General features: G+C 48.2%; 1 protein-coding gene across 1 annotated transcript in view; it reads left to right on the top strand.

The window, feature by feature from the left end:
- The window catches only part of SLC12A3 (solute carrier family 12 member 3), a 36,805-nt gene extending 21,862 nt beyond the window's left edge, over window positions 1-14,943 (top strand). The window contains exons 19-26 of the mRNA XM_069738748.1: window positions 6-88; window positions 167-250; window positions 808-909; window positions 1,535-1,646; window positions 2,258-2,344; window positions 10,041-10,176; window positions 10,413-10,480; window positions 14,469-14,943. Coding sequence (XP_069594849.1) covers window positions 6-88; window positions 167-250; window positions 808-909; window positions 1,535-1,646; window positions 2,258-2,344; window positions 10,041-10,176; window positions 10,413-10,480; window positions 14,469-14,610 — 814 coding nt within the window. The 3' untranslated portion in view covers window positions 14,611-14,943. The remainder of the gene's footprint in view (window positions 1-5; window positions 89-166; window positions 251-807; window positions 910-1,534; window positions 1,647-2,257; window positions 2,345-10,040; window positions 10,177-10,412; window positions 10,481-14,468) is intronic.
- The last annotated feature ends 1,155 nt before the right edge of the window (window positions 14,944-16,098 follow it).

Here is a 16,098-nt window from a genome sequence, read left to right as displayed (position 1 = left end):
TGTAGTGATGCTTTTGACTTTAACTGTGGATTGTGTCTGCTGAGGATGAAAGAAGGTCTGAACATGTCCCGCGTCATGCAAGCTCACAGTAAGTGCACGCTCAAAAATGTCTACCGCTCCATGACATTAACCAGATGTCGTAACGAGCCGGTATTGTTCTATGTAGTAAATCCCGTGTTCCAACATATGGAGGGATCCAAGCTGAACACTGGGGCTGAAAACGGAGCAGACGGTATGCCTGCAGGAACATGTAAGTGACCGGTGCGGAGTGGACTTGACTAGCACCTCACTGCGAACATTGGGAAATCAAGGCACCCATAAGCAATCTGCTGTCTTTTTTGCTAGGTCGGCTGCTGGCCAAGTTTAAGGTGACATCATGTTGACAACGTTGCCGCCAGTCACTGAACTCGGCGGTTCATGCGGCCTTCAACGGCAGAGCTGCTGAGCTCAGTGATTGGCTGCAGAGCTGTTGACGCAATGTCACCTCTGCACTCAGAGATCGGGACAGTGTCAGAGTCTCAAGCCTTCACCCGGGAGCACTGTTTGTCTTTCTGCATGGGGAAAACCACTTTAAAAATGTAACATCACAAAACCTATAAATCTGTCTCCTCTGCCGCTGGAGTCCACCGCTCAGCCTTGCATGCTTTTTTTATGATCGTTACTATTTTGGGAAAAGTCCCTTTAAATTTGGCACATACCTCTGCAGTATTTTCTAGGCTTCGAGCCATCGGTTCACATAAATGTTCCTAATCTTTGCAGGTAGGGTTATTTTCTGCAATGCTGACTTGTACTTTTTCCGATTTGCAGTGGATCCTGAAGCTCTTACCGTCGAGCAACAGGCCAGCACCATTTTCCAGGTTAACCAAGGAAAGAAGACGATAGATATTTACTGGCTCTTTGATGATGGAGGTAGGTATGGGGCCAATTTTTTTACTTATATAAGGAGAAAATGTAAATTTCACAACGGTCATAAAGCATGTGACAAGTCAGAAGCTGAATACAGCCATGACAGAGGGGATTTATAAGGTACAGGTGCCATAAAGTGCCACCGCTCAGCCATCAGGAGGAATGGCCTCTGTCCTGTTCCCTATTGATGACGTGAACCCGGGCAGGGCTTACAAGGCACAAGGGACTGGCCTTAGGGTCTCTGAACCCAGGCAGGGCTTACAATGCACAGGGGACTGGCCTTAGGGTCTCTGAACCCAGGCAGGGCTTACAATGCACAGGGGACTGGCCTTAGGGTCTCTGAACCCAGGCAGGGCTTACAATGCACAGGGGACTGGCCTTAGGGTCTCTGAACCCAGGCAGGGCTTACAATGCACAGGGGACTGGCCTTAGGGTCTCTGAACCCAGGCAGGGCTTACAATGCACAGGGGACTGGCCTTAGGGTCTCTGAACCCAAGAAGGGCTTACAATGCACAGGGGACTGGCCTTAGGGTCTCTGAACCCAGGCAGGGCTTACAATGCACTGGGGATTGGCCTTAGGGTCTCTCCTACTACAGGTATGGTATAACACAGACTTCTCTTCCGGCAGGGCTGACTCTGCTGATCCCCTACCTTCTGACAAGGAAGAAGAGATGGGAGAAAGTTATTATCCGAGTTTTTGTAGGAGGACAGATCAACAGGATGGACGAAGAGCGCAAAGCGTAAGATTCTCATTTTCTATCATACTGTACAACTGTGCACACACTTCTCCGGATACACCAGGAGTGCACGAGTGTAAAACATGGAATGGGTCGATGCGTTGAGATTTGCATTATATGCAAATAAATGTGTAATAATATGAATAAATCCTGTGCGTGAAAGTGTTATTCCCAAGATCAAAAGTTGCCCCATACCTATAGGATAGGTGATTACTTTCTGATCCATGGGGATCTAACCACTGGGACTCAGTGATTTCAAGGACCCAGGCTCCTCAGAGTGGATGATAGGACCGTCCCGATTGAGGAACACCTAATGGCGATGGGTTTTACACTTTTACATTTACTAAGTACCCTATGTTTTTTATATATACTAATACTATGTCCCGTATGAGCTGCCGGTATGCCTGGGGTTGCCATATACCGAAAAATATTTGATTTAAAGGGGTTTTCTTAGGATATTGATCTTCTCCTTAGGATGGGTCATCAATTGGCAGGTCATCAGAGGTCCAAATCCTGCCACTGTTTTGCCTTCGGGCAATCCTAGCCTATAGAGAATACCATGAACAGATTTTTCCCATATTCTGTTTCTCAGCGGTGGAATCTTTTTCTTACAGGATGATCTCCTTGTTGAGTAAGTTCAGAATTGGATTTCACGAGGTGCATGTACTGCCAGATATCAACCAGAAACCCCGGCCTGAACAGTAAGAACTTTGTGAACCTGTGTCCAAAAAGAGGAAAAAACAGGATTTTTGGTTGCTTACCGTAAAATCTGTTTCTCGGAGCCTTCATTGGGGGACACAGGAACCATGGGTGTATGCTGCTGCCACTAGGAGGCTGACACTATGCAAATAAAAAAGTTAGCTCCTCCTCTGCAGTGTACACCCTACCGACAGGAAGTAGGATATTCAGTTAGTGAGAAAGCAGTAGGAGAAGCAACGTGTAAAGGAGAAAGAATAATATAACAATAATAATAAACTTTATATATAGCGCCAACAAATTCCATGGCGCTCCACAGATTAACAGTTTCAAACACTCAAAGAGTGTTCAAAGAACTCAAACGTAAACAGTAAACAAAGCTGTTCAACTTGGGAGGGAGCTGTGTCCCCCAATGAAGGCTCCGAGAAACAGATTTTACGGTAAGCAACCAAAAATCCTGTTTTCTCTATCGCCTTTCATTGGGGGACACAGGAACCATGGGACGTCCCAAAGCAGTCCCTGGGGTGGGAAAAACAGACTTTCATCAGGTCCGAGGACTCACCACTGCCGCCTGCAGGATCCTTCTGCCCAGGCTGGCGTTCGCCGAAGCATAGGTATGGACCTTGTAAAGTTCAGCGAAACGTGTGGATGGAAGACCAGGTTGCCGCTTTGCGAAGCCGTCGGTGAAAGCCCTGTGACGTACCGCACAGGAAGCGCCGACTGCCCGGGTAGAGTGAGCCTTTCTCTCTGGAGGGGCACTCTGTTCTTGACCCGGTAAGCTTCCAAAATTGCCGTTCTGATCCAGCAAGCAATAGTCGCCTTGGAATCCTGATCCAGCAAGCAATAGTCGCCTTGGAATCCGGCAGGCGTTCACACGCACCATCAGGGATGGCGAAAAGAGAATCCAGCTTTCGGAAAGCAGCCGTGCTAGCAAGGGAGATCCTCACTGCCCTGACGAGGTCCAGCCTGTTCAACGATTGCTCCAGAGGCTGAATCGGAACTGGACAAAAGGAAGGTAGAACGGTGTCCTCGTTGAGGTGGAAAGGTGAAAACCACCTTGTGAAGGAAGGAAGGCGGAGGCCTGGGACCACCTTGTCCTGGTGGAAAATCAAGAAAGGAGATCGGCAAGAAATGGCCGCCAATTTGAAAATGCGGAAGATCGAAGTGATGGACCTGAGAAAAGCCACCTTCCCAGATAGAACTGACATGGAAAACTCCCTGAGAGGCTCAGAGGGGGGAACCCCCAAGAACGACCAGCACAACCTTTAGATCCCATGAATCCACAGAGGCCCTGTACGGAGAGACAGAATGGGCTACTCCTTGAAGGAAGGTCTTAACCTGCGGCTGAGAAGATAACATCTTCTCAAAGGGAAGAAGAGCGCAGGAACCTGGTCCTTTAGGGAACTAAGAGTGAAGCCCGAATCCAGTCCTGCCTGAAGGAAAACCAAATGGAAGGCAGGGAAAAAGACATAGGTGAAAAGCGGTTGGACTTGCACCAACGAAAGTAAGCCTTCCAGGTACGATAGTAGATCCTGGAAGACGAAGGCTTCCTAGCCTGGATTATAGTGTGACTCATCCGGGCCGAAAGGCCGGACACTCTTAGAACTGTGGTGTCCACAACCACGCCGTTAAACTGAGCGACTGATAATTCGGGTGGCAGATCGGACCGTGGGACAGCAGATCGGGTCTGTCTGGAAGGCACCAGGGGCGTCCGCGAGAAGATTGACGATGTCCGCAAACCAAGACCTCCTGGGCCAATCCGGGACGATCAGAATGCCCGGCACCCCTTCTTTTTCGACAGCTTGGAAAGCAAGGGAAGGGGTGGGAACCGATAGGGGAGCACGAACTGCGACCAAGGAATGGCCAAAGAGTAAACACCACTGCGAGATAATCGCGGGACCTTGGGACGACCCGAGGGACATTCCTGTTCACTCGGGACGCCGTGAGGTCCACCTCTGGAGTCCCCCATCGAAGAGCAATCAGGTAGGAGACCTCCTGAAGTAAGGACCATTCCACTGCCGCGAGGCCCTCGCAGCCGAGGAAGTCGGCGGCCTAATAGTCCACGCCGGGGACATGCGCTGCGGATCTCACCAGGACCGTAGCCTTTGTCCAGAGGAGGATCCTGGGATCTCGGCAGAGGCCAGAGAACTCAGAGTCCACCCCTGGAGGTTGACATATGCCACTGCTGTGTCATTGTCTGTCTGGATTCGAATTGGCAGGCTGCTGAGAATCCTTATCCAGTGAAAGACAGAAAGATGATCCGGAACTCGAGGACATTGATCGGTAGAGAGGACTCCTGCGCCGACCAACAACCCTGAAAAGAACAGGTGACAAAGCCCCACGCCGAGCAGGCTGGCGTCCGTCGTCACCACCTGCCAGGGAACTGGAAGAAAGGATATGCTGTGAAGGATCTGCTCTGGGATAAGAGAACTGACCTCAGCCACCAGTCGAGGAACCGTTTGACCCGGGAGAAAGCCGGATCGGACGATGCAGGGAGAAGACAGACGTGTCCCCCTGTGAGACAAGTGACGAAGAACATGCCCAGAGATACGAGGCGCCGAACAAGACGGAACTTCTTCCTATTGATGAGCCACCCGCAACGGCTAGAGCGTCGGGGAAGATTGATAGACTTTCGGGAGCCTGAAACCGAAATTCCTGAGCCTCCATGGAAGCGATTACTGAATGAGGGAATATCATCCTGAAGTGTTTCAAGACGAGACTTCCCGTTAAGCAATTTGAGATCCGGACTGGGACGAACCGTGTAGTCCTCTTTCAGTACAAAGAGATTTGAACCGTTCCTGTTCTGGGACGGGAACGATTACCCCGGATTTAAGGAGGGAAACAATGGCTGTAAAGAAACCCGGGACTAGAGCGGGGTCTCTTGGAGGTTGGGATTCAAAGAAAACGATCCCAGGGCCGTGAAATGAATCTATTTTGTATCCAGAGGATACAAGTTCCCTGGCCCATGCGTCCTCTACTGAGGAGACCCAGACGTCCATGAGGAACAGGAGACGGCTGCCCAGCCTGGGAAATGGGCTGGAGTCTAGTCGTGGGTCATGCCTAGGTGGAACTTCCAGTCCTGGACCTGGAGAATCCACCTTAGAAGTAGAGGGAACGCCAGGAAGGAGTGAGTCAAAGAATACCTTCTTCTCTTAACGTGCCTGAGGCCTCTGCTGTTGCGAAAAAGGAATCTGATGCTGCAAAGCGACGAGAAAAGCCGAAAGGACCGAAGTTGCCGCCTAGGAAGAGAACTGGTGCCGCCAGTGGCTTCCTTAGTAATTTGGTCCAGCTTGGAACCGAAAAGACGTGATCCTTGAAAAAGGCAGGCCCGTAAGGGACTTCTTTGATGACTCGAGCCAAACAGAGTGACGGCTGGCAACAACATTACTGTACTGAAGACGCGACGTCCAGGGAACAAATTATTCCCCGGCGTGAGTAATCTGGGTGGAAACTTCCGCCATCCAGTCTGGTGGAGCTCCGGCCTGAATGCCCCAACGGAGTTGTTTAGCCCCTTCGGATACAGACTTCGAAACCCAAGTGGAAGCGAAAGCCGGGCATAGAGATGATGCGGCAGCTTCGAAAGTCGAATTCACGAAGGATTCCATGATCCTATCGATGGAATCTGTCAGAGTCTCCCCACCGGACAGCGTGAAGACTGTGTTGGTGGCAAGTCTAGCAGCGGCGGATCCACAGAGGGAGAGGTCGTTCTCTAACGCCTCTCATTCCGGTTGGCGATGAGGTCCGGAGGAAAGAGATATGAGACTCCAAGACGCTTGTCTCTGTGAGAACGTCTGGTCGAATTCGCTCTTTCTCTGGCCAGAAGCTCCTCGATTCAGGATGAGGAGCGAATCCCTTGGGAGGTAATTTAGACCGTCTAAGTCTAAGTTCACATTTGCGTTGTGCGCCGCAGCGTCGTCGCCGCAACGCACAACGCAAACAAAAACGCAGCAAAACGCATGCACATGCGGCCCCATTGTTAAAGATAGGGCCGCACGACGCATGCGTTTTTTAAAAGGTCGGCGCCGCACAAAAAATCCAACATGTTGCGTTTGGCGCGCCCAGACAGGTGCGCCCTAACGCCGCATGCGGCGTAAAACGCAACACAACGCATGCACATGCGGCCCCATGCGGCGCCAATGTTAAAGATAGGGCCGCACGACGCATGCGTTTTGTTGCGGCGGCGACGCTGCGGCGCAAACCGCAAATGTGAACGTACCCTAAACGAAACCGCCTGATCTGCGGGTTCCGTCGAGGAATCTTTGATGCCACAGGTCAGATTGGACGCTCCAATGAGGCCTTGAACCATATCCCTCATGTTATGATTTGGTTAGACTCCGGCCCCAAATTATCCTCCGAAGGCGCATCAGAGAAAAACCTCGCCTTACTCGGGGGGGGGGGGAGGGAGGAGGATCAGGGGGAAGTCGACCACAGAGAAGGACCGTGGGGCGAGATGGACCGAGGAGAGAACTCAGACCAGCGTTCCTGTCTGGATCTTTCACGGCCTGTATTGGAAGACTCGGACGGAGCTTCTTGCGACCCGCTGGCTACTGCGGAAGTCTGCAGGGGCAACCGATCGAGCACGGACACAAGGGTCTGGGACACCCGTGTGAGATCCGCTATTGATAGAGACAGAGGGGAGGCCCAGCCTGGGGTGGGGACTTCGCTCTGAGGCGGAGCAGCAGGGGGGGTCTTGGGTGGTGAACATAATGTGGGTTGCTGCAGGCCTGTCTGAGGGAAGCTTGCGGTTACAAGACGCACCCTGAAAGTGTTTCACTAAGGCACAGGCACAGGAAAAAGTAGGAGGTCGGGAGTGACCTTCCTTAAAATTAGACCGAATGGGCCCCTGAGGTAAATGTCAGAAGACTAGGGGACCGGGGATTGAGACAAACTGCGGTGCAAAGGTACTCACGGCAGACACTGCGGGATCCAGATGGAAGGTTGCACGGCCTTGAAGATGCTCCTCAGGAACGATAGCCCCTAGGAGAACAGGCAGACACATCTGGGGCACTCTTGTCCGAAACTTGCTGCAGGTCTGAAGAACAGCAGTGGGGAGATGCGAGGATGCCAGGAATTTGCACTCTTAGGATGTGCAAAGAAAAACGTTCCTGGCACTGAAATAAGCATCTGTGGCTGCCTGGGAGTGGTGGGCGGGGCTTAACCGCCAGGCCAGGAGCACCAAGATGGCGGCGGTGGGCGGAGCTTGCCGATAATAGTCGGGCGGGAGAAAAGCCCGCCCGAGGGAAAGGAAGTGGGAGGAGATGCAGCGCCGGAAGTAGGCCCCGGAAGAAGCCGGGGCCTAAATTTAAGGCCGGCGGCCGCCGGGAAGGGCCGCGGCGGCGGGTGAAGCGGCGCGGTTTCCTGCAAGGCCGCCGTGCCATGGTAAAAGGGCACAGTGCGGCCGTAGGAGGAAGCGGCGGCGGTGCCTGCAAAGCCGCCGCACCAGAAGAAAGCGGTGCGGCCGCAGGAGAAAGCGGCGCGGCTGCCAGTGAGGCGGCCACGCCGTGTCAGAAAAGAATAGTGCGGCCGCAAGGAAATCGGTGCGGCTACCATAAGGCCGCCGCGCCAGGACAGAAACAGTGCAGCCGCAGGGGGAAAAAAGGCAGAGGCTGCCGCACGGCCACCGCATCGGGACAGAGCACAGTGCGGGGGAAAAAGGCAGCGTGGCCGCCTGTAAGGCCAAGAACAGCGCGGCTGCCACGCTAATGGGGCGACGACCCCCGCCCCATGAGAAAATGTCAACCAGGTCAATACAGCCTGGAAAAAATCCCAAGGGACCCCCAAATGACTACCCTGGAACTGATGAAGGACCCAGAGGTACTTTGGAATACTCACCTAAAAAATCCCACGCCGTCCTTACTAACCTCATTCTGTGGGAAAATATCAGACGTCCAGGGAGCTGATGGACGTCCTCGTCTCCTCCAACCGACAGGCTCTGGTGGGTGAGTGGGTGGGGGACGGAGCCAGGACCGGACTTCTAAGCACGCTTGTGTGCTAGGATCTTGGTCCTGGTGGGGGATCTATGAGGATACGGGGTGGCAGTACACGCCGTACTCATAGTCCGTATTGTGGGACTACAGGTGTGACTGTTCACCCTGTATCCCTCCAGAAAATCTGAAAAGAAACGACGCACATTGAGGTAGATAAGGGTCTAATGAAAGACCCGTGTCCACCTCCTACTGACACTAAGCTAAACTGAATATCCTACTTCCTGTCGGTGGGGTGTACACTGCAGAGGAGGAGCTAACTTTTTTATTTGCATAGTGTCAGCCTCCTAGTGGCAGCAGCATACACCCATGGTTCCTGTGTCCCCCAATGAAAGGCGATAGAGAAAAGTATTTTGCCAATATATATGTCTGTGATGTTTAGAAACATTATACCTGGCTCATATGTAATGGTTGTGCTCTGAGCCCAATATGAAGAGCGCATCATTGCTGAGTATGATGGTACTGGTATGATTTGTCAACGCCCGATTCACCCCTCCTTTAAAGGGACCATTTGGAAGTTATCCCTATACATGGTCCAAGTGGGCGTTATCAGAGAGATTTCACTGGGGGGGGGGGGGTCCTTCTCCCTGTATGATGCTGACCAATCATAAGCAGGCAGCAACACTTAAAGAAAATGAGAACAAGCCCCCATCATAGCTGAGAGCAAGTGTCTCAGTGTGTGAGATGTGATCCCACTTATGTCTGTTGTGCTCAACTTGTAATCGCCCTGCAGTGAGATCAGGGCTGTCATTAAATCTCACACAGGAGTAACCTGCCTGTTCCGGACTTCTCCTATGTGAGATGTACAGTAATGACACGCTGCTATGTCCTTACTGCAAAGTGATTAACCTGCTCTAAGCTACAGCGGGGGCGTGTTCTTTTTCTGCTGTGCTTGCTTATGATTGGTCAGCATCATACAGGGAGAAGAAATACACTCCCCCAGTGAAAACTGTCCAAGAACACCCCCTTGCACGTATTACATTTTTTTTATTTAACTCATTAGGTGACAAATGCTTTGCTAATTTCTCCACCTCAGAGTTTTATTCTGCTCAGTAGCCACAGTTCAACATGAATAATTTGGTGAAAGGTCCTCTTTAAGACAGATCAAATGCGTGTCTGTCATTAATGCAATTCTCCTATGTGCATAGACTATCATTGTTCTTGGCAGCACAGGACGATGTGCTGCCGAGAACAAGCTTACAAATCATTTCACACTATGGACAGGCGTTTTTATCACTCTTTGAGTGATTGTTTAACAATGCCCGATTATTCGCAGGAAGGCTCGCTCACAATAATCTTGCACCCCAAAGCCCCCAATAAACACTAGATGATATTGATGGGTTTGGCTGTCAGTCTAAAGTGTATAGTGAACCCTGAACGATTATTGTCCGGGGAAATTAGGATCTGGCATGTCCATTTTGGACTGATGATTCCCATTTTTATTGACGGGATAAGCCCCCGCCAGAGATGCCTAGCAGTGGCTCTTTCATAGAGAACACAGGAGCGCTCCTGTGTATGGGAGAGTCGGGCACATCAGCTGCCAGCCCAGCGATCAGCCGAACTAGTCCAGCCAACAACAATCTAAAGTGCTTAAGTCTCAGTATGATCAGCCTTCGTTACCTGGGCCAGGTAATGTGAGCATAGCCGAAGATGAGGTTTAGCATTTGTCATTTGATTCTACACAACAATAAGATAAAATATTGATCTCTGTCGACAGCGTGAAGCGGTTCGATGATCTCATTGCGCCATACATGCTGAATGACGGCTTTAAAGAGGAGTTCCTGGTAAACGAGATGAGACGCGACTGTCCATGGAAGATATCAGATGAGGAAATCAAGAAAAACAGGGCTAAGGTCGGAATACAATCACATCGTCTGTGTGGGGGGAGCAATAGAATCCAGGCAGGAGGCTTTTGTGGGCAGGAAATTCTAGGGATAAGCAATACATGTAAAAAATAAAAAAAATCCAAGTGTAAAAATGCAACCTAATTGCAAGAATTCTTCACATGTACGGTATTTAAGTAACCAGAAAAAAAAGTCTGAAAGATGGCCGCACGTCTTTAAAATAACTTCTCTATGTTATTTTATAGTCTTTGAGACAAGTCCGACTGAACGAGATCCTGCTGGATTACTCCCGGGATGCTGCACTGATCGTTGTGTGAGTATAGAGTATTAGCATTGGGGGCACACCGTGCTCTTCTTTCTGTAAAAATGGCAGACACCACAAAGGACCCCATTATAGGTCAATATGGTAGGATCCACAGAACTCCGTGTGAACAGAGCCCTAGGCCAGGTTCAAAGAGGGGTTTTTGACGCTGATTGTAGAAATGCTTCAAATACTTTCGGAATCTGATTCAATAGAGAATCGGGTATGCACAGACTTGAGTTTTTGGAGCAGAAACTGAGGGGATGCTCCAGATTTTTTATAAGGATTTGGAGAGTTTCTGCTCCAAAAACTCCTTTATAAAAAAAACCTCTGAACATAAAAACTTGTCATATGAACAGTTTTTGTTTTTTTATTCCAATTACTTTTTGAAAATGTCACTGTGGAGAAAAAAAAAGTGGCATATTACTTTGAGGTAGTGTCAGATTTGTGTTTTTCAGCCTTTTTGTCTTGACGGGGTCAAAGAAAATGTTTAAAAAAAACTACTTTAGGAAAAAAAAAGTTTCCGGGAGTGGATTCTTTTTGAAAACCTTTTTCCACCTCCAACAAAAAAAAAAACTTGCTGTGATTGTGTGGACATAACTTGTAAAATGAAAACAAGAATTTCTGGACACTGATTTTGCAGATGGAGGTAAAGGAAAGACTGTGATACGTTTATGGCTTCTGGTTTTGCGAGCTATTAGTTTTCTTATTTTTGAGATGATGGACCCCCAAGGTGCAGGAGAACACACACCGCCATCTGGAGCTCATTCTATAAGGTGCCAAAACAAAGCTGTGGTTTGAGAACGGAGACGCTAACGTCAGTGCTGAGACTTGTAAGACTCCGCAAACAAAGATGGAAGACAAACGGTGCAGAGGAAAATCAAACATCACTGCGCATGGGACTCTGTGCCATTCAGTACCTGAGGCCGGGTGGCTTGTATATACCCAAAAGGCAGAGTTAAATACAGAAAATGCACAAAAAATGATCCTTTTTGTTAATGTCCGATTGTTTCAGGATAATGCAAAAATGATTCAGAATAATAAACAGAGAGGACAATATATTTCTTAAGTAATTAAGACATTAATTTACAAACTTAGTGTTCAATTAACCCCATGTCTGGTACAGGTGTGTGGAGCGGACTCAGGAACTGAGCCTGCAACATAAACAATGGCAGGTGCCAGATGTGTTACACAGATGGAATCTGCCACTATCTTGCACCGATCGCTGCTGTTTAACCATTTAAATGCTGCTGTCAATCACTGACTTTGGCATATAAGTGGCCAATAGGATTCCATGCTAACTGGGACCTACCTGCTGAATCGTCGCCATCTTAATCCTCCTATGAAGCCCAACCTGAGGACTGGTCCGTGACTGTTCTCCAAAGGTGATTGTTAAATTTACTATATGCAGTCATGGCCAAAATTCCAGCTGAGAGGTGTAAGAAGCTTTTTGATGGTTATAGGAAGTAATTGATTGCAGTTTATTCCAAAGGGTGTGCAACCAAATATTAAGTTGAGGGTGCCAACAATTTAGTGTGCCCCATTTTGGGGGCTTTGTGTGAAATTATGTCCAATTTTTGCTTTTTTTTTCCCCCGTTTTTGTGTTGTGCCAGTACACACAAAGGAAATAAACATGTGTATAACAAAACATGTATAATTGCAATAATTTTCTGGGAGAAATACTTCATTTCCTGGAACAATTTCAAGGGTGCCAACACCTTCGGCCATGACTATATTCAGCAGCACTGATCAAGCAATCAGACAATCGCAGGTTTCACTAAGAACTAAAAAGAGAAAGTATATTCAAACAAAAAAAAAAGTTTAAATGTAATTAAAAATGTAAAAAAAAGCATAAAAGCTTGAAAAAGGGAAAAACATACCGTATATTTCAGACCATAAGACGCACCCCAAATTTGGGGTGAAAATTGCAGAAAAAAAGATTTTTTTATAAGATGGGGGTCCGTCTTATTGTCCGAATTTAAGGTATCTTACCTGAGGGCTAGCGGTGGCAGAGCAGGGTCACGGGAGGCATGGTGGCAGCAGAGGTGAGGTGATCCTGAGGTGCGGTGGTCGGTACATAGTAACATAGTAACATAGTTAGTAAGGCCGAAAAAAGACATTTGTCCATCCAGTTCAGCCTATATTCCATCATAATAAATCCCCAGATCTACGTCCTTCTACAGAACCTAATAATTGTATGATACAATATTGTTCTGCTCCAGGAAGACATCCAGGCCTCTCTTGAACCCCTCGACTGAGTTCGCCATCACCACCTCCTCAGGCAAGCGATTCCTGATTCTCACTGCCCTAACAGTAAAGAATCCTCTTTTATGTTGGTGGAAAAACCTTCTCTCCTCCAGACGCAAAGAATGCCCCCTTGTGCCCGTCACCTTCCTTGGTATAAACAGATCCTCAGCGAGATATATGTATTGTCCCCTTATATACTTATACATGGTTATTAGATCGCCCCTCAGTCGTCTTTTTTCTAGACTAAATAATCCTAATTTCGCTAATCTATCTGGGTATTGTAGTTCTCCCATCCCCTTTATTAATTTTGTTGCCCTCCTTTGTACTCTCTCTAGTTCCATTATATCCTTCCTGAGCACCGGTGCCCAAAACTGGACACAGTACTCCATGTGCGGTCTAACTAGGGATTTGTACAGAGGCAGTATAATGCTCTCATCATGTGTATCCAGACCTCTTTTAATGCACCCCATGATCCTGTTTGCCTTGGCAGCTGCTGCCTGGCACTGGCTGCTCCAGGTAAGTTTATCATTAACTAGGATCCCCAAGTCCTTCTCCCTGTCAGATTTACCCAGTGGTTTCCCATTCAGTGTGTAATGGTGATATTGATTCCCTCTTCCCATGTGTATAACCTTACATTTATCATTGTTAAACCTCATCTGCCACCTTTCAGCCCAAGTTTCCAACTTATCCAGATCCATCTGTAGCAGAATACTATCTTCTCTTGTATTAACTGCTTTACATAGTTTTGTATCATCTGCAAATATCGATATTTTACTGTGTAAACCTTCTACCAGATCATTAATGAATATGTTGAAGAGAACAGGTCCCAATACTGACCCCTGCGGTACCCCACTGGTCACAGCGACCCAGTTAGAGACTATACCATTTATAACCACCCTCTGCTTTCTATCACTAAGCCAGTTACTAACCCATTTACACACATTTTCCCCCAGACCAAGCATTCTCATTTTGTGTACCAACCTCTTGTGCGGCACGGTATCAAACGCTTTGGAAAAATCGAGATATACCACGTCCAATGACTCACCGTGGTCCAGCCTATAGCTTACCTCTTCATAAAAACTGATTAGATTGGTTTGACAGGAGCGATTTCTCATAAACCCATGCTGATAGCCATTTTCCTGAAGCCCCAGGAAGCAGAGAACTCAATCTGCGCACGCGCGGCCTCAGGAAGATGGCCGCCGCCACCGAGAAAGCCGTGATTCACCCGGCTCTGCTACTCGCCTTGAATACCGGGCCGCGGCGTCACCTCACCTGTGGAAGGGACTCCTGCTCACGCCATACCACTCACCACGCCTCATCATCCCCGCACCTCTGCCGCCACCACACTACTGCCACAACCAACCGGTAAGCCTGCATTCCACCTATAAGGCACACCCCCCATTTTCCTCACAATTTGTTTGGGGAAAAAGTGCGACTTCTAGTCCGAAAAATACGGTAATTGAAATTCCTCAATTTGTGCCCTTTGGTTACCACATCTCCCCTCAAAAAATGCAGTATAAAGTGACCAAAACATTGTATATACTCCAAAATGATATCAATATACAGTATCACAGCTCCATCAATGGAAAATTAAAGTTTTCAAGGTGTCAAAAAATACAATTTAAGCTTTTTTCGCCACTTAAATCATCTTATTTTCTGCACTGTTTTCATGCTGAAAAAAAAACACTTTCCATTTACAGCAAAATAAATGCGTAATGTTTTCTAATTTTTTCTCTTTTTTTTTTCTTCTTAGAACGATGCCCATTGCAAGAAAAGATAAATGTCCGAGCTCGCTATACATGGCCTGGCTCGAGACCCTGTCTCAAGACCTGAGACCACCAGTTCTATTAGTTAGAGGAAACCAGAAGAATGTCCTAACGATGTACTGCCAGTAAGGAGAGGTCCGGTACCAGACACACCGGCAGAGGCGGCAGCCAGGCGCTGACTACAGCATCTAATGACTTGTATTCTTGGCCCGTGCCCGTTCCTGTGCGTCCGTAACCACCGCAAGGTTACACTGAATGTCCATGATGGGGAGAAAAAAAATATATACATAAAATTATATCATACTAAAACGATATATATAATGTATATTTTATACTTTTAAAACTATAGCATATACGAATTAGGTAATATATCATAGTAATAATATGTATATTAAGTGAACACTAAATGTAAAAGCAAAGAAAATACTAGCAGTAAATACCATAATATCCCTCCTTTATTACAAAAAAATATAAATATATAGACACTGCTCAAAAATATAAAGGGAGCACTAAACTACCACATCCTAGATATCACTGAATGAAATATTCCAGTTACAAATCTTTATTCATTACATAGTGGAATGCGTTGAGACCAATAAATCATAAAATGAAAAATTTAAATCACAATTAATATCCTATGGAGGTCTGGATTTGGAATGATGCTCAAAATCAAAGTGGAAAATCAAATTGCAGGCTGATCCAACTTCAGTGGAAATGCATCCAGACAAGGAAATGATGCTCAGTAGTGTGTGTGGCCTCCACGTGCCTGTATGACCTCCCAACAACTCCTGGGCATGCTCCTGATGAGGCGGCGGATGGTCTCCTGAGGGATCTCCTCCCAGACCTGGACTAAAGCATCCGCCAACTCCTGGACAGTCTGTGGTGCAACGTGATGTTGGTCTTGTGAACGGGCGGGCCGGTCCATAGCTTCAATGCCTTCATCTTGCAGGAACTGCTGACACACTCCAGCCACATGAGGTCTGGCATTATCCTGCATTAGGAGGAACCCAGGGCCAACCGCACCAGCATATGGACTCACTATGGGTCTGAGGATGTCATCTCGGTACCTAATGGCAGTCAGGGTACCCATGGCTAGCACATGGAGAGCTGTGCTGTCCTCCACAGAAATGCCACCCACACCTTTACTGACCCATTGCCTGTAATGCTGGCGGATGATGCAGGCAGCAGAACATTCTCCACGGCGTCTCCAGACTCATGTCCCGTGCTCAGTGTGAACCTGCTCTCTTCCGTGAAGAGCACAGGGCACCAATGTCAAATCTGCCAATCTTGGTGTTCTCTGGCAAATGTCAATCGCCCTGTAAGCACAACACCCACTTATGGACCTTGGGCTCTCGTACCACCCTCATGGAGTCTGTTTCTGACAGTTTGTGCAGACACATGGATGTTAGTAACCTGCTGGAGGTCATTTTGCAGGGCTTGGGTACCTCGCCTCCTGTCCCTCCTTACACAAAGGAGGAGGTAGCTGTCCCACCGGGTTGTTGCCCTCCTATGGCCCCCTCCATTTCTCCTGGTGTATATGCCTGTCTCCTGGTATTCGCTCCATGCTCTGGACACTGTACTGGCAAACAGCTACCCTTCTTGCCACAGCTCGCATAG

This window comes from Ranitomeya imitator, chromosome 9, assembly GCF_032444005.1.
Source record: "Ranitomeya imitator isolate aRanImi1 chromosome 9, aRanImi1.pri, whole genome shotgun sequence".
Lineage (NCBI taxonomy): Eukaryota > Metazoa > Chordata > Amphibia > Anura > Dendrobatidae > Ranitomeya > Ranitomeya imitator.
The sequence above is the reverse complement of the archived record's forward strand: the minus strand, read 5'-3'. Positions and strand labels throughout refer to the sequence as shown.